We start from the raw sequence: 19,091 nt of genomic DNA on the forward strand, positions 1-19,091 counted from the left end.
GGGTGAAGTTGACCTTTTTCAGGAAGATACAAATTATCAAAATTAACCCAAGGGGAAATTCTTTAAATAATATAATAAATCAATGGCCATGGGAAATTGAAATTGTGGATAAAGACATACATCTCTAAAAAGGCACCAAGTCCAGCTTGTTTTAAACAAGAGTTCCACCAAACATTCAAGGAAAGGATAAATACGTCCCATCCTCCACAAATTGCAGAGCAAAGAAAAAGAGGGGATGCTCTCCCATGCATTTGAGGAGACTGATGTCACCCCGAAATCAAATCTGGACTTTGAGCACATGACAAAAGGGTAAATCACTGTCACTGATGATGACAGGTGGGGCGCTCCTGCAATCCCCCTGCACGTTTACCCAGGCCCTGGGACTATGTAAGTTCCACTGATCCTGTCTGAACTTCAGTTTCCATGCTGGTGAAAGGAGGGGTCTGGACTACCATTGGAATCCTTTACTAGGTCAGCCACATGCCTCATTACACACCTACAAGTGGATGCAATAACCATATTTCATGATTTTAAAATCCTGGAGACCTTGAAGGCCCAGAAGCAATGACACTCCTGTAGCGACTAGCATACCTAGCACTCAGATCTTGGCTTCCAAACATCATTTTCCGGTGAAAGGAACCAGGGCTCCTTGGATAAGTGACTGATTCTAGGGCTGGGACGGGGAAGACATGTAGTAACATGCAGCATCTTACAGTTCCCCAAACTAAGGACACACTCACAAGTGCCCGTGATGATGGGGTATGTCACAGGGATACAGGAGCTGACCAGAAGAGTTCCCAATGGTTAGAGCCGGAACAATTTGAGTACCAAAACAAATAACATAGCATCTAACCCTAAGTATGGGCTTCCAGGTGGCACAGTGGTAAAGAATCTGCCTGCCAATGCAGGAGACACAAGAGATACAGGTTCGACCCCTCAGTTAGGAAGATCCCCTGGAGTAGGAAATAGCAACCCACTCCAGTATTCTTGCCTGAAAAGTTCCATGGACAGAGGATCCTGGCAGGCCACAGTCCATGGGTCACAAAGAGTCAGACATGACTGAGCAACTAAGCACACACCCAACCCTGAGTCAGTACCCATGAGTCCATACCGGCACAGATAAATGATTGAATAAATAAATAAGTGGGGGAGAAGAGACAAATCTCATACAGAAAAAAAATCAAAATAATTTATGTAGATATTCCACTCTCCACTGTGAGCTTTGCATTTCTTCCTTCCAAAGAGTATAAAGTGGAAATGTGGAGGTCCTCAGGTTTCTCCACTCAACTTTACATGGAGAAACTGAGGAACACTACCTGAGCCAGGTGATCAAGATCAGCATCACCACTGTTAAGTCATGTTGACAGAATGTACCCTTGATGCAATGTGTTGAGAGTGACACTTTTACCTTTGTGATCTTCCTGACCAAAACCCCTAGCCCCAGTCTAACCATGAGAAAAACATCAGATAAATCCTAGTTGAGAGACATTCTGCAAAATACCCGACCAGTATCCCTTTAAACTGTCACCAAAACCAGGGAAAGTCTGAGAAACTATCACAGTCCAGAAGAACCGAAAGAAACAAGGCGAAAAAATATAACGTGGTACCCCAGATGAGATCCTGGAAGGGAAAAAGGACGGTAGTGGAAAAACTGAATTAAAAATAGACAGTAGCTAATAATAATATAGTGATATTTATTAGTTGTGACAAACCATTTGAATATAAGATGTTAATAATAAGGGAAAGTGGGCGTGTGGTATATGGGAACACCCTATACTATAGTCACAATTTTTCTGTAAATCTAAAACTATTCTAAAATTTAAGGTTTATTTAAAAGAAAAAAAAAAACTGAAGACTCATAAGTATCCAGTAATTTGCCCAAGATCACACACCTAGGAAATGTCAGGGCTGGTACTGGAGCCCAGGGATGGCTTTTGAAGGCCAAATACAAAGTCAAGGCCATGTGAAACTGAATGTGTCTACCCCTGTTCTTTTCTGCCCCGTTCCCTGAGGTGTATTAATGTGTAGCATCCTGATGTGTCCATGGGATTAGGACTGAAGATTACAGTGTTCTGCTTTGCTTCTAAATTGTTTCATCAGCAGAACGGACCATCCATGAACCTCTTGCAGTGAGTGGTGAACTCAATTCAGTTTGAGGCTATGGAATTCACAATAGTAATACTAGCTATAATCAAGACAAACATGTATGTGGTGGTTTCTACAGTCAAGGGACTTTTCAAAGTGCTTTATCTGTATTGATTCATTCAGTCCTTACAAAACCCTATGTGGGAAGTACCATTCTGCAGCTCAATTACAAAGAGGCTGAGAGTCAAAAAGATTGAATACTTTGTCCAAGTTCATTCTGTTAGTAAGTAGCAGAGTCAGAATTTGACCCAGATCCCAGAGTCTGTGCTGTACTCTCTGACCTTGCAAAATCCAGTAAAAAAAAAAAAAAAAAGACACTACCTTTGCGATTTTCCAGTTTAGCAGATGAAAGAAATCAGCCAGTGTGTCAGGCCTAGATTAATCCTACAGGCCCCACAAACTGCAGAAACAGAGAAACATTTGTCCTGAAATGGGGTAGAATTGGGGCAGTTTTTACAAAGGCAGTGACATCAACAAACCTTTGCAGACTTTAGATAGCTGGAAAGAGAAAGGGGGAAAGCATTCAGAACAGAAGGAAGAGCAAATGCAAAGGCCCTGAGGCAAGAGGATGAGGGCTGTTGAAGGACTAGCAGAGGCTATGTCTGCAGTGCGTTGGGAGATGGGGAGTGGAAGGTGATGAGTGGTGGGGTGTGCGGATGAGAGGGGCCTGAGTCATGGTGAGGACTCGGAGGGAGGTGGGAGCCATTGTAGGGTTTTGAGCAGGGGAGGTCCAGGATCTGACTTAGGGTTTAGCAGGATCTCTCTGGCTGCTGGATAGAAACTAGGCTGGAAAGATGGAGGGTAGAAATGAAGAGATGGATTGTAATAGTCTGAGTCAGAGGTCCACAAACTTCTTCTATCAGGAGCCAGAGAGTAAATATTTTAAGTTTTTCAGGGTCAGACTGTCTCTGTCTTAACTACTCACGTCTCCCGTTGCAGGACAAAATCAGCCACAGACGTAAGTAAATGAATGAACATGGCAGTGTTCCAATAAAACTTTATTTATACAACAGGTGGCCGGCCAGATTTGGCCCCCAGGTCGTAGTTTGCTGCCCCCTGGTGTAGATGGAAGGTAATCATACTTTAGACCATGGTGGGAGCAGCAAGGGAGACTCTTTACCGAGACTCTCTTTCCCTTTGACAGGATTAAGTACCTGTTTCTAATCAGATTTGTGATCTTCCAGATTTTTCCATTTTATTTATGTGTACGGATACACTCGTATATAGTATCTCACTTTGTTTTTCAGTTCCATTCGGTCGCCCAGTCGTGTCTGACTCTTTGCAACCCCGTGGTTTTTAATCAGTGTAGACCCCGGTGATACGGGCTGTCTCCTTCTCTAGTCTGCTGCATTTTGCGCTGCAGGACGTCTTTGTGGTAGCCTAACAATCTCTGTCTTCCTTCTGAGCGGCCGGGTAGGAGTCCCCTGAATGGATATACCGCAGTTCATCCCGCCACGACCCAGCTGAGGGGACTGCAGGTGATCCCAGTTTCTCACTGGGGTGACCAGCCTCCTTGCGCAGGACTCTTTGTGTGTGTCACTGGGTCAGAAACTCAGCTCCTCAGCACCACTGCGCCTCACCAATGTCGAGGCCACAGGAACCCCCCACCCTGTCTTGGAAGGGCGTTCCCACTCAGACCCCACCACCACCATTATAGTCACACTTTGAGTCCAGAGAGGCCAGAGGCACCCTGGGCATGAGAAGCTGGCAGCTTCTCATCCTCAGCCTGAGGATGCCACCCTCTCCCCCCACGCAGCACAGTTGAGGAGCCGAGGGTCCTCAGCCCCAGGACCCAGCCCTGTCCTCGCGTCCTCTGCCCCATCCCACTCCCCTCGGTGCTGGCTCGGCAGGTAACTCGATCCAGGTCAGCTGGCGGAGTATGAGGTAGCGTCTAGCTGAGCGTCATGGTATTTTATTAAGCCCGAAATGTGATCGCTACTGTTGTCACACTTTAGCGCCCCCAACAATCCCCTGGCAGATGAGAAAACCAGAGCCTTCCCGCATGCCTTTCCCCTGACGTCAGGGAAAGTGCAGAGAACCCTGCCCGGGGGCCCGAGAGCCTGGGTGACCCCCCAGAGCAGCTTTCAAGCCTGAGGGAAGGACCGGGGGCCACTGGACAGTGTTTTTCCAATTTCAGGCAAAGCAATGGACTGGGGGGAAATCTGCTATTAATTTCTCCTCGGTGCCTGGGTCTTGGAAGTCGGCACTGGCTTTTCAATACAGTCTTCATTAACCTATTAGGATGGCGGGCCCTAGGATCCTTCCGTCTAGATGACATTGCTCTGGATCAGGGGTCTCAAACGAGGATGCCCACGGAGGCCCAGGTAGGGTATAGTGAGGAAAACCCAGTAGAGGCTGTGGAGGAGTGGAGATGGAGCTTGAGGCTGTGGATGGTCAGGACAGAGGCATGCAAGCCCTGCCTTGCCAAAGCATGTAAATCCTCAAAGTAGCAGAAAATCTGGAGAGATGGAGAAAGAGGGAGAAGGGAGGGAGAAGGGAGGAAGGGGAAGTGAGGGGGGAGGGAGAGAGGCGGCTGTTGTTCCAAAAAATGTTTTACTGTTTTAAGACAGTTTGGGCTAGATGAGATACATCTCCTTGCCAGCTTGCAAGCTCTTCCCTAACTGAACCTGTCAACACAGCAGTGCAATTGTCCGGCCTGTTCCTTTATCCCTCCGGACCTGCGCCGTCCAGTGGAATTTTCTGCAATGATGGGAAATGTGCACCATCCAGTATGGTAGCCGTTGGCTCCATTTGGCTATGGAGCCCATGAAATAGACCTAAGGAACTGAATTTTCTATTGAATTTTTAAATTTATTTTATTTATTTATCTTGGGCTGCACTGAGTCTTCACTGCTGCACACGAGCCTTCTCTAGTTGTAGCGAGCAGAGGCTACTCTCTAGTTGCAGCACGTGGGCTTCTCACTGCAGTGGCTTCGCTCATTGCGAAGCCTGGGCTCTACGGTGCGTGGGCTCAGTAGTTGTGGCACACGGGCTTAGTTGCCCCGTGGCATGTGGGATCTTCCTGGAGCAGGGATCGAACCCTTGTCCCCTGCATTGGCAGGCAGATGCTAAACCACTGGACCACCAGGGAAGTCCTCTATTTAATTCTAATTGACTAACTATAAAGAACCACATGTGGCTGATTGCTACTGTATTAGATAACGTGATTATAGAACCTTTTCAATTGGAGGTATGCCATCACAGTCAACTCTTTAGGAAAGGACACACCATCTCAGGGACGGGGATCAATTATACCACCAAGAGATTAGAATCCTGGGTGCATGGAAAGAAAGGCGATATGGAATCATAAGTAGAAACGGTTTAGGTATAAACCAGATGTCTGCTGGCTCAAAGAGTGGTCACTCAGTGCCCTCCCAGGTTTATTTTTTCCACTACTACCCAAAGAGTCTCTCAGTTGGGGTCACCGCTGAGCATCCGCCATGTCCTTTGCCCTCTGGTCTGGCTGCCCTCTGCCCAGAGCTGACCCCAAGGAAGCCCCTGGGTGGACCTCCCTGCTGCTGCTGCCATCCAGGCATGACAGAGTGCACCACCCACCCCCAGGGACCTCAGACGCGCCAGGTCCTGTGCCACAGGACCGCAAGTCCTACTTTGTCACTACCACAGAGCTGCGGGCAAAGCAGGCCAGGGACTCTGGGCACAAACTTCTTTCCAAACCAAAGGCTTCAGCAAACCCCCTTCCAGTCCACAGCCCCTTGCAAGGCCAGGAGAGGATCAGCACCACACCACCCCTTCTTCTAGGTTCCGACCTCGATCCCCACAAAGCTGCCTAGGCTTCCCGCAGGTGCGTCTGTCCCCACCCTGCCCCCTGTATCTCCATGACAACCTCTGTATATCTTTAACAAGTGATGGGAAGGTGGTCCCATTATCCCCCAGAAAAGCTCCTGTCCTCAAAGATAAATTCCAGCCTCTTCCTTGTGTAAAAAGAAATCTGCTTGAAATGTTGACAGCACCATTTTCCCCCCAACGTGTCTCCTCCTGTCAGGAGTCCAGGGATGTTACAAGTTTTTTTCTCAGAGGTGAAACTCCAAGTTCTATGTGTGTCTTCTCTCTCTAATAGTCTTTACTAGGAGATCTCTACCCCCTGAAATTGTCTTGCAAAAACCAAAACGCGGATGTTTACAAATCTTAACACAATAATCAAAGCTAACATTTATGTAGCACCTACTGTGTGCCAAGCGTTTCTTCTCTCATAAGCCGTGCAAGCATGTTCTGCTGTTATCTCCATTTGCCAGTCCGACCTCTGAGGTTCAGGATGGCTGTGTCATTTGCTCAAGGTCACACAGCTAGGAAGTGGTTGGATCCAGGATCCAAACCCAGGCGATCAGATTCCAGAGCCTGCGCTCTAATCAGTACCATGGTGGCACGCACAGCGCACTCGTGATTTTTGCCTTATGGGTCTTTCACCTGAATGTACTTTGTGATGGAGGTGGAGCTCTTCACAGGATTGGTGGGATTTGCATGTGGCTTCCTTGGGGGCACTGGCATCACTCTTGCCTTTTGGTTGCCAACTGCAGGAAAGCCCTCTCCACTCCCTTAAACAGAAAAGTCCGTGTATTCCTTTCCTGTGACTGCTGTACAAATTACCACACACTTAGTGGCTTAAAACAACACCGTTCTAGAGGTCAAATGTCCAAAATCAATTTCACTGGGCCAAAGATGTCAGCAGAGCTGGTTTCTTCTGGAGGCTTTGAGGGGAGAAACTGTTTCTTTGCCTTTTTCGATTCCTGGCAGCTACCTGTATTTCTTGGCTTGTGGCCTCTTTCTCCACCTTCAGTGCACCTCACTCCAGTTCTCTTGTCTGTCATCAAATAATACCCCTCTGCCTCTTACTTGCAAGGACCCTTGTAATTACATTCAGGATCCAACCAGCATACTCTCCCCATGTCGAGATGGTTAACTTAATCACATTTACAGAGTTCCTTTTGCCCTGTAAGGTTCCTGGGATTAGGACATAAGACATCTTTGGAGAGCTGTGGTTCAGCCTACTATAGTGGTCAGGGTGGCCTCCTCTCAGTTGCAGCGGGATAGAGCGAGTCATATGATCGGACCTCATCCCTCTCTCCACCTCCCAGACCTGCTTTCCTCTAACAGCCCGAGGCTTAACCCCACCATCCAGCAGCCCCAGGGAAAGGAGAGCTCCTCTTTCTCAAAAGTCCCAGGGCTGGTTCTCATTGGTCCATCTGAGACCACACCCTCATCTCTGAAGCAATCACTGTGGCCAGAGGAACCTGGGTCTCTCTGATTGGCTGAACCTGGGTCACATGCCCACCAATGTCATTCCCTCCTCTCTGGCGTAACTGCAATGTGTTAAGGTATTTCTGCAAAGAGAACTGAGATATGTATGAGCAGTGGCCAGCAGCTTGTTATTGGAATCCATTGAATGGCCAGCGCTTGAAAGGGTAACCTGGCACATAGTAGAAGTGAAGTTGCTCAGTCATGTGCGACTTTTTGCAATCCCATGGACTTGTAGCCTACCAGGCTTCTCAGTCCGTGGAATTTTCCAGGCAAGAGTACTGGAATGGGCTGTCATTTCCTTCTCCAGGGGATCTTTCCCACCCAGGGATCAAACTCAGGTCTCCTGCATTGCAGACAGACAGACACTTTACCCTCTGAGCCACCAGGGAAGCCCAAACTATATGCCTGACACATAGTAAGTGCTCAATAAATGGTCGCCACAGATGGTGGGACACAGAGGGGAACTTGGGCAGGGGGCATCTCCTGAAGCTAATGCTTGAAGAATACAAGGTTCACTAAGCAGATGAAAGCAGAGAGCCCTCCACACAGAGGAGACACCTTGAACAAAGCAAAGGCTTCCACTGTATGGCCATGGTGACCATAGGTCCTAGTGTACCTAGGGACAGAGGGAGATTGGATTGGTTCTATTTTGTGCCTGTCCTCCCAGTGTATCACTAATAGCAGCCCCCTTTACACTGCAAAACTGTCAGGGTGTGTGTGATAAATTATACAGTTATCACCACCCCTTATAGCCAACCAGCTCCTTCATAAGGAAACCAAAGGCAGAAGAGGATGAGACTTACCCAAGGTCACCCAACCTTGAGTAGCAAAGTCCGGACTAGAGTTCAAGACTCCGACTCCCAGCCCAGCGCTCCTTCACCCTCCAGATTATGAAATCAGCTCTCTTAAGGCTGCATCAGCTTCACCAATCACTATCTCCCTTTTTCTCTTCTTGCCAAATTCTCCATAGGACTGTGACCAGATCCATGTGGACGATGTCTCATCTGATGACAACGGGCAAGATTTAAGGTAGGAATTCGGGGAGTCAAAAATGCCCCTTCTGATTGCAAATCAAGCCTGCCTATCACTGGGACGCAGAGAGGAGGCTGGTTACCAGGGAAGGGTGTGCCTGCCTCCACCATAACTGGGATTTGTGTTTCTCTGACCTCAAAAACGGAGAAGGCAATGGCGATGCACTCCAGTACTCTTGCCTGGAAGATCCCATGGATGGAGGAGCCTGGTGGGCTGCAGTCCATGGGGTCGCGAAGAGTCGGACACGACTGAGTGACTTCACTTTCACTTTTCACTTTCATGCATTGGAGAAGGAAATGGCAACCCACTCCAGTGTTCTTGCCTGGAGAATCCCAGGGACAGGAGAGCCTGTTGGACTGCAGTCTATGGGGTCGCACAGAGTCGGACACGACTGAAGTGACTTAGCAGCAGCAGCAGCAGAACTCAAAAAGCACAACCGTGCCCCTGACCCTGCAGCTTCTTCTGCATCATCTCAAATCACTGAGGTTGAGCTTTCCACAAATTCCCTGTAACTCTGCTTCTGCTTATCTCTTTGTGGGTCTCTTTTTTCCCTGCTTATTAAAGTAATGCATGGGGGAACAGGTTCAGTCTCTGCTCAGGGAGCTAAGATCCCGCAAGCTGCATGTGCACAGTAAAAAATAGAGCATTAAAATATTATAAAAACAGAATAAAATAATGCATGCATATTGTAAAAGCTGTCATACACCATTTCTAATCTTGTCTCCCAGAATCACTACCATTAAGAGTTTAGTGCACCTTTTTCCAAGGATTGACTGCACTCATTAACATATATATATATTATTTGATATAAGATCGACACAGTCAATACTCAAAAATATTTCTTGAATGAATAAATGGTATGTTGGTTTTCTAGGAAAATTACTCCTGGACATGAATTCCAGAAATAAGGTCCCCAACTGCTCGAAATGAGACAGCTTTCTGAAGAATGTGGCTGAGGAATGTTCCAAGCCTGCCCATTATAAAAACAGAACCCTCGTTAATCTGTGCTTATCAAAATGATCACAATTCAGCACCTCTCGGCCCATCAAAAGTATTATGAGACCAAAACGATGTTTTGCTTGTGGGCCGTTCATGGTAATTTCGCTTAGCATTGGCTTCTGAGGTGTGTCTTCCAACTTACTCCAAAAAAAGAAATCAAAGTTTCTGTTACTGAGCCCTGCAAGTCTTTCCAAAGCCCAGCACAGTTAGAAGTGATCGGTGGGCATCACCTGCTTCACTTCAATTAGCCATTCAGAAAATCCTCTGCAGTCAGGCCTGGCCAGGACCAGGCTCCAGTGCCCGCAGGACTGCTCAATTTATGGAGTAAATAAATCCCAGATCAAGGCTAATTGTATCCTTTCCATGAAGTCATCCCTGGGAACCACTCTCCCTTTCAAAGCAATGAGCAACCAGTGTTCCGTTTTTATCCTCTCTGCTGTAGCGGCTGGCTTGGAATCAAAAGCAGTGTCCCTCTGAACCCTGACTCAAGTGGAGCTGTTGGTACCTCACTTCAAGAATCCACAATCCAAGGGTGTTTTTTGCCCCTAGAAGCCAAATTCCCCATGTTTTCATTCAGGAAATATCTGTTAAGGACCTACTGTGTGCTAGGCATCAAATGCGCCCCCTTTTTTTTTCTCAGTTAGTAGTAAAAACGGTGGACCAATGGTTAAGACTGTGTGCTTTCAAGGCAGGGGTCACAGGTTTGATCCCTGGTCGGGGAACTAAGATCCTATGTGCCACATACGTAGCCAGAAAATAATTAATTAAACAAAAAAACACTAAAAACCAACAGTGGCACAGCCCTTATCTTGGACCATGCCCTGTTCCAGATGCTTCATGCGGCTTACCTCATTGCACCTTGACAGCAGTTAGGAAAAAGTGGCTCTTACCATCCTCATTTTACACTGGGGAATGGGAGGTACAGAGAGGTTAAGTAACCTGCCCAACCTGACACAGCTGATAAGTGGAGGAGGCAGGATTCATGGACACCCTGCCCTGCCCTCTACCTCTTGGCAGAACATCCAGCCATCTCCCCAGCGTGTCCCCTGAGCTTCGAGTCAGTGTTTTTCAAGAATAAATCCTTTAGCCTTTCTGCACTACCCAGGGAGGAGCTACTGGTGGCTACCGATCCCAGAGCTGACACCTGCCCCTCCCGGAGGCTCTTGGGTTAACCCGCCCACCACTGCTCTGTGTAGCACAGACCCTCCTGTGAGCCGTACCTGCAATACCAAGGGAGCTTCCCCAGCGGGTCTGATGCGGTGGATACTGGTTCAAGAAGTCCTGCATGTGCGTGGTACCATCTCCCATGAGTACCCAGGAGGTCGTGCCTGATCTCTGCTTCTCCAGGGATCCAGAAGAGTTTGAAAAAGAAGAATAAGCCACTTTTGAAAAGGAGGAATGTTAGGGTGAATGGATGCTCCAGCACCCAAGTTCACTGCCACTCAACCAAGGTCACAGACCGGTCTAAAGTCACACAGACGCCCTATGTGCCTGCCCAGTGGCTCCTCATTGGAGACTGCGCTGCTCAGACCACTGGATGGGAAGTGCTCTGAAGCTGTTCTTCCACAGACTCTTTAAAAAGAAAATGGAAAAGAAGTTGATAGAAATGACATGAAAAAACAAAATTCTCTAGCAAGATGAGAACCTTGACAGTAGAGAGGAAGGAGCACATGGAAATTTAAAACATGGGTTCTTGGGCCATATGATTCTCCTTAGTAGCAACATTTGTATTTCAAACCTTATGAACATTCCCTCTTATAATTTGTCTTCCTAGGGACATGGTCATTGTATTATAATTTATAAAAATCCACTGACTTTCATAAAAAATATGTATTTTCCCAACATATGCCAAAAAACTATAGTTGAATATCACTCATCAGGCTGTTCATATCAGTGGTTTTAAATACTACTCCAAAATGTGAAACTTAAATTTCAGGAAAAAGTGTCTTAATATTTTTTATAAAATATTGTGAAATATCCAAAATATTTTCCCTTACTGTGTCAATTGAAAAACACTCATAAAATTTCCTTTACTTGATAAAACTAATGAGTAAAAAATGAAAAAAAAAAAATCCAGAGTAAGAGACCTTATATACAACAAGCTATGTAATGATTTCCATTTAACATTAGTCATAGTGTTGGTCACTCAGATAAGAAGTAACCCTGTATTTATCCAAACACCCAATAAAGCAAAATTCTCAGGTGGAAAAAGAAAAAGTGTCGGTTCTAGAAAAGAGGAGCCTTGATGGGATAAAGTCACATAGCCCCTTTCTCAGCAGGTCAAGAATGTGCTCGAAAAGTGCCCAGCACAGTGAGTAACCCTTACTAAAAGGCTCTCTGTCCGTTTGATTAGATGTTATCCGCTCCCTTTCACTAGTTGGGGGTATTTTATTTTTCTTTAGCCCCTGATCACCGCCACCCAAGGGAGGGGCTGAGAAAAAAGCGACACCAACACCTCTGCGTAACCCACTGGCATCTTTCGTGAGAAAGAGAAAGGATTCCATAATTTCACTTTCCAGTCCTCAGGGGAGATGGTCCCAGCATGTGCAAGACTTCCCGGGCCAGCATCCACTGCACCAGACCCGCTGGGGAGGCTCCCATGTGGTTCAGGGACGGTGGGGAGGAGAGTCTGTGCTACACAGAGCAGCGGTGGGCAGGTTAACCCGGAGCCTCTGGGAGACACAGGTGTCAGCTCTGGGACCAGCGTCATGCAAGCAAGTTGTTAGAACAGCCACATCTTGTCTCCGTGCAGAAAACATTTTTTAGTAATCTTCTCAAGATCTCAGAAGTTACGATGTTAAATACCATGATATCAAGCTAGTGGTCAAACAAGTTAATTACACACAATCTGTATTTTTATTTTATTTATTCTTTTTTTTTTTGGTCATGCTACACAGCTTACGAGATCTTAGTTCCCCGACCAGGGATTGAACCTGCACCCTCAGCAGTGAAAGCACGGAACCCTAACCACTGGACCACCAGGGAATTCCTCATCTTTTTAAATCTGAGTAATTCAGTAAAGAGCAGAGCAGAGACTGTGATCACCCCTATTCCTACCATCTCCAACTCACCACTTGCTCATATTATGACTTCCTTGCTTCCAATCCTGTACACACTCACAAATGTCTGTGAAAAATGACCTAGGTGAATGTGTGTGTGTGTGTTTATGGACATATGGGCAAGAATTTGTCTGAAGAACAGCTTCTGTCAGCCCGTTGGTATCTCTGGGATTGTCCATCCAGCCTCCTCTGGAGAGAACCCCAGCGTCTGCAGCTGAGCCCTTTCAGATTAAGTCACCCCGGCCAGTGTCCTCCTGGGCCGCCTGCCCCAGTGGTGAAATTTGCTTTCGAATTTGAGGCATCACGCAAGGCATCTCTGTGGATCCTGCAGGGGTTTTGTTGTCACCAGTTTGATATTCAGGCTGAGCCCCAAGCAAAGGAGAGAATGACCCAGAGCTTCCCATTTCCAAATTCCCTTTTCTCTGTCGCAGCACTGGTGTTGAACTGGGGATACCTAAGGTACAATTCCCAAGTGTTGTTTCATTCCTTAAACTCTTAAACCCATCACAGAAAATCCAGAAACAACAAAATAATAGGAAGAGGAAAACGTCAGCCAAACGCCCCCATTGAGAGGCCCTGGTACCACACTGAACTGCTCCCTACCCCCCACCCAGGCTTTTTCTCTCTGAAGAGACCTTCACTTTGGAAGTTTTTGGTCCACGCATTGCCTTGTGATGTCCCGTGATTTTGCAGACCTGTACCCGGCTTCCGGTGGAGGGAAAGAAAACGGTGTCCATGAGAGCTGGGGTTTTCCTTCTCAGCCTCGAGGTGCTGTAGGTGACGGAGCGCCCACAATTCCCCCTTCTGGTCCCCAGCTGCCACTCCTGTCATTAACTTCCTGTGACGCTCTGACGTGTCCCCAGGGCATGCTTCTTGCTGATGGAGAGTTCTGTCTGCAAAGTACCAGCAACCGACTCTGCCTGAGTTTTTCTCTTTTTGGCTTCAGCGTTGTGCACAGGCTTTCTCCAGCTGGGCAAGCAGGGGCTCCTCCTCCTTGCAGAGCACAGGCTCCTCACTGAGGTGGCTTCTCTTGTTGCGGAGCACAGGCTCTAGACCGCGGGCTCAGGAGTTGTGGCCTGGGGGCTTAGCCGCTCTAGAGCACGTGGGATCTTCTGGGACCAGGGATTGAACCAGTGGCCCCGCATTGGCAAGTGGATTCCCAACCACTGGACCACCAGAGAAGTCTGACTCTGCCTAGTTTAAAAGATAAAATTAACATTGGGAATGCCTACAGAAAGATACAGAGATGCTCACAGCATAGGAAGCAAGGGTTAGCCGCCAGGCCTTTCAAGGCGTGATAGGCAGGGCAGATTTGGGGATCAAAGTATCAAGAGCTCACTGGTATTTTCTTCTGGACCCTTCTCTCGGGATGAACCGAGGCCAACCACTTTTTGGAATTGCCTTTCCAGCTTCAGATTCCAAAGTGGGAGAGAGAGAGGCTTTCCTTGGCTTGGCCGCTGCATGCAGGAAACAGAATGACTGCCCCTCAAAAAAAAAACACAGAGATGTTCTTTGACACCAGAAGGAAAGAGAAGGGATGCCGCCTGGGCACAAGCACAGGGTGCCACCATTGTTTGGGAAGTTAATGAAAGCTCTGGTCCTGCTTCTCCCAGAACACAGATACTCAGAGCATCCTTGCATGTTTGGGGACATAGTGAAACATAAGCCCATCCACGGGTCTCCTGGTGAAAAGCTCCCACCTCCCCACAGTAACACTGTGCCTTCTCCCTCCTCCGTCTCCCCAGCACCTACAACTTCTCCGCCGATGGCTTCCACAGTTCAGCCCCAGGAGCCAACCTGTGCCTGGGCTCCGGCGTGCACGGCGGCGTGGACTGGATGAGGAAGCTGGCCTTCCGCTACCGGCGGGTGAAGGAGATGTACAACACCTACAAGAACAATGTCGGCGGTGAGCGGGCCGGGGAGAGGGCCGTCCATGGCGCGCCGAGGGTCTGCCTGCCTGGGCTCCAGGTGCACCCTCGGACCAAGGGGAATTCATCAAGCATGGATGCTGTCACTCACACCCCACCCGCTCGACACCAGGCTCCAAGAGGCTTACAAACCCTAGCTCACCCGGGGTGGCCCTCAGGACGCCTTTTGGGAGAGGGCGCTAGGATCTCGTCATCCCCACTTTGGGCCTGGGGGAGCTGAGGAAGAGATGACGTGTCCTGCCCACACGTGATCACGCCTCCGGCCCCGCTGATGTTTTCCACCTCTGGTCCTAGGAACAGCAGGCTCAGGGTCACCCGGAGGCTCGTTGGAAATGCAGATTCTCTGGTCCCCACCTCAAACTGGTCAGATCTGCAGCTCTGGGGTGGGCCTAGCCCTCTGCATCTTAACTGGCCCTCCAGGTGATTCTGATGCTTGCTTAAAGTCTGAGGACCACAGGCTTCAGCCCTCACTACTCAGATTGTGGTCCCTGGAGCAGCCACATGAGCATCACCTGGGAGCTTGTTAGAAATGTCAACTCCCAAGCCCCTCCCAAGGCAACGGAGTCAGACCTGTGTCTTTAACAAGATTCCCAGGTGATTTGTGAAAACACTGGTTTGCAAGCTTGGCTCATATTGGATCTCCCTGAGGAATTTCCCCTTCTGATTTTCTTGGCCTGGCTGCCGCTTGGCTCCGGGATTTACTGAGTTCCCTGGGCAATTCTACCGTGCAGCCAAGTCGTGAAAGCTTCAGTGGCAGGAGAGCATTGGTTTATCACACTGAACAAGAAACCTGGAAGGGGCTGGAGGCAGGGTGGGTTCACCAGTGACCAGGCCCTTGATCACTATTTCTGGAATTCTCTAGGCCTTTGACTTAACAGGTGAGGCTGCTTCTCCCCCAGGAGGCACATGGGGATGTTTTTGATTATCATGATGTCTCTAACCAGCTACTGGCCGGTAAAGGGAATTAGATTTGAGTAGGTGGATAATAGAATCTGCCATCTACACCTTGACCCCATCCCCAGAAAGAGTAGAGTCCCAGGAAGAACCACTTAGGGTCTCCGACTGGACAGAACCCACTTCTAGTCCCAACGCTGCCACTTTCTTACTCCCTGAGCCTTAGTTTCCAAGTCTGTGAAATGGGGATAAAAATAATGCTGCTTCCCTAGTGACTGGAAGGTTTGTTTAATGCATACAAACGGCAGGACTCTGTGCCTGGAACACAGCAGGCACTCAGTGAACAGTAGCATTTATCACTAGTTCCTTTCAGTTTCGCTTGTGAGTCTTCTCTGCTGTCTGCTTCCTGCGGATAGACCATCAGTTCTTCAGGACAGATTTTCTGTCTTGTCTGAGGCTGCAGTCCCGGCAACAGCAAATGTTTATTGAGCATTTCCTCCATGCTAGGCTCTGTTATGAAGGCTTTTTGTCTAGTTGTTTTGCTCTTCACAACATCTCTGTGATGTAACAGCTTTCTTTTAAATAATTTTTCTATTTATTTTGGGCTGTGCTGGGTGTTTGTTGCTGCATGGATGGACTTTTTCTCTAGTTGCAGAGAGCAGGGGGCAACTCTCCAGCTGTGACGCGAGGGCTTCTGGTTGCAGAGCACCGGCTCTAGGGCCTGTGGGCTCAGTAGTTGCTCCCAGGCTCTAGGACAGGCTCAGTAGTTGCCGGGCACGGGCTTGGTTGCCTGGTGGCATGTGGGAGCTTCCCAGATCAGGGATCGAACCCGTGTCTCCCACACTGGTAAACGGATTCTTCACCACGGAGCCACCAGGGAGGCCAGGTAACAGTTTTTATCACGCACGTTGTACGAAGGTGGAAACTGCGGTCAGAGAGGTTGAGTAAGGCACCCAGTGTCCCACAGCCCAGGTGACAGAGCCACAATGCAGTCCCAGGCCGGTGACTTCTCCACCTCTGCCCACACTCCATGGCTTCTCACGTCCAAGCCTGTCAGCTTCGGGGTCGGCCCTGCCTGCTCACCCATCTCTGCACACAGATGGAGGGAATCGGGTGTGCTTGGGCGACAGACCAAATCAGCCAACAGAGGCCCTCGGGTCCTCATCCAAGTTGTTGCTGCTGCTGCTGCTGCTAAGTCGCTTCAGTCGTGTCCGACTCTGTGTGACCCCATAGACAGCAGCCCACCAGGCTCCGCCGTCCATGGGATTCTCCAGGCAAGAGTGCTGGAGTGGGTTGACATTTCCTTCTCCAAGTTAAGCCCCAGGAAATGCCCCGGGCTTCTGTCGGGCTGTTCTGCTTTCCCATCAGCTCAGGGGAAATTATCTGATGTAGCAACAGGCAAGGAGCTGGCGGCTGGCAGAACACCGGTGGGCAGCCCCCTTCCTGCTGCCCCGCCCCAGCTATTTCTGCATCTCAGAACTAGCCTGGTGAGGGCCGCGGCCTCCAGCCCGGGGTTACCGTAGATGGCAGTTCTAAGGGTTTCCGTAAGTGTGTCTGGAAAAGAGTAAGATACAGAATGCAAGGAGAAAAGGCTTAATAAGTCAGCATCTGGGAGGTAGTGAATGATCAATCCATCCATTGAGCCTATCAGTCAATCTCAAAATTAAGGTCACTGGATTGAAGTTGACCTTGGGTGTCGCCTGACTTGAAACCTCAAAGTACAGTAACTAGACTCCCTTTCCGTCACCCTACTGCCCCCAGACCTCTGAAATGATAACTATTATCTTTTTTTGCTTTGTCCACAGGCTTGATAGGAGCTCCCAAAAGAGAGACCTGGCTACAGCTCAGAGCCGAGCTGGAAGCTCTGACCGACCTCTGGCTGACCCACTCTCTGAAGGCACTAAACCTCATCAATTCCCGGTAGGTGGGAGCCCCCATTTTTTTTGTGTGCCACTGAACTTTCTCTCATTCAAGGCTGGTGGCCTCTCCACTTCCACACTGGGACAAATTCTCCCTTGCACACTTTCCAGACATTTGATAAAGCTGGGATGGACCAGGCACCGTGGCCACCTTGTCCCATAGGTGAGCAGGTAGCTGCAGAGACGCAAGCAGGGCCCAATAGAGCTAGAGACCTTTGTCTGTAGGTCTGTCTTGTCCCGTTCACCCTTCCCCACAACACCCTGCAGCCACAGCAAGGCCTTGTGAAAACCGTTTTATAGGATGCCACAGTTCACCTGGTGGGCCCTTAGTAAGGTCAGGGGAGTCTAGTTTCCAATTTATTAGGCCTCCTAATAAATTGCCTCTTGCTCTAAAAAAAAAAAAAAAAATCACCCAAGGCAGAGAACAAATTACTCTGTACCAACATCATAATTCTTGTGACCCAACATATGAATGGTTATAAAATGGCAGCCCATGAGCTGAATCCATCCAGCTGATGCATTTTATCTCATTCACACTTGGCCCTAAAGACGGAGAAGATTAATCCATAACTGCAGGTTTTGAGGATGTCAGGTGTCAGAATTCGCACGTGCTTTCCAGTTTACCCTGGTCCTCACCTCTCCCTGCTGTCCTACACTAGTTCTGTGCCACTCAGGTACATTTCCAGTAGGTCCCTGCAGCTATCTTAGTGACCCTTGCAATAAACATTTGATTTGTAAATAGAAGTATTATACTTGTATTCAATTTTAATGTGTCAGGCAGGCTTAAAAGAGAGGAATGGCTGGAGGATCCTGGAGCTCCATCCACCCTCACCTGAAGATGACTTAGCCAGAGCCTCCAAAGCTCACCAGAATTCCCACCGACTCCAGGCTCAGCTACAGAACTCCCTGTGCTACCCCGGAGTTTCTGACCCACAGTCTTCTTTGTCCTCAGGCCCAACTGTGTCAACGTGCTGGTCACCACCACTCAACTAATTCCTGCCCTGGCCAAAGTCCTGCTGTACGGATTGGGTTCTGTGTTTCCTATTGAGAACATCTACAGTGCAACCAAGACAGGTAGGGGAACCTAGACCTACACGGGGGAGAGTAAGGTCAACTTTGCCTGCCGGGATGAGAGGTTTAAAGAAAATGACACCAGGGAAGTTAGAGAATTTGTCCAGAGGCATGACCAAACTCCCCAAACCACCCTCATAACCCACTGGGATTAACCTCTGCTTCTAGAGAAATTGCTTAGTTTTGCAGTTTTCCAAAGTGTATTAGTTAAGATAGGCACAAAGCTGCTATTAACGCATACCCGCAAATACAAGGGTTAATTACATTAGTGCATGTGTGCGTGCTAAGTTTCTTCAGACGTGTCTGACTCTTTGCAACCCTGTGGACCACAGCCGACCAGGCTCTTTTGTCCATGGGATTCTCCAGGCAAGAATACTAGAGTGGGTTGCCATGCCCTCCTCCAGGGGATCTTCCTGACGCAGGGATCGAACCCACATCTCTTTTGTCTCCTGCATTGACAGACAGGTTCTTTACCACTAGTCCCACCTTTGGGAAGACCCTAATTACATTAGGGCCAAAGCTAATTTCTCTCAGATGTCAAACAGACCAGAGGTGAGTGATCCAGGCTGATGGAGTGATTCTGTTCTCATACCCAGGAAGCCAGGTTCCTCCCATTTTATTTTCCCATCATCATCCCTTCTAATTTTATTCTCATGCATATGGTCAAGTCAGAATGTGCCATATTGTCATTCCAGCTTATGGGAAGGGAGAAAAGAAGAAGGAGTGATACTGTCCAGTATTCTAAAAATAACACCGGGGGTGGGGTTTACATCTACTCACCTCCTATT

At 48.4% G+C, this 19,091-nt stretch overlaps 1 protein-coding gene across 12 annotated transcripts in view; it reads left to right on the forward strand.

Moving 5' to 3' along the window:
- Positions 1-19,091, forward strand: part of EYA2 (EYA transcriptional coactivator and phosphatase 2) — a 251,911-nt gene that overhangs the window by 220,573 nt on the left and 12,247 nt on the right. For all 12 annotated transcript variants that reach the window (XM_081559420.1, XM_081559413.1, XM_081559423.1 and 9 more), the window contains 4 exons: positions 8,372-8,430; positions 14,237-14,397; positions 17,119-17,233; positions 18,185-18,306. In XM_081559420.1, coding sequence (XP_081415546.1) covers positions 8,372-8,430; positions 14,237-14,397; positions 17,119-17,233; positions 18,185-18,306 — 457 coding nt within the window. The remainder of the gene's footprint in view (positions 1-8,371; positions 8,431-14,236; positions 14,398-17,118; positions 17,234-18,184; positions 18,307-19,091) is intronic.

The sequence above is a fragment of the Giraffa tippelskirchi genome, chromosome 13 (genome assembly GCF_054371585.1).
Source record: "Giraffa tippelskirchi isolate mGirTip1 chromosome 13, T2T-mGirTip1v1.2.pri, whole genome shotgun sequence".
Lineage (NCBI taxonomy): Eukaryota > Metazoa > Chordata > Mammalia > Artiodactyla > Giraffidae > Giraffa > Giraffa tippelskirchi.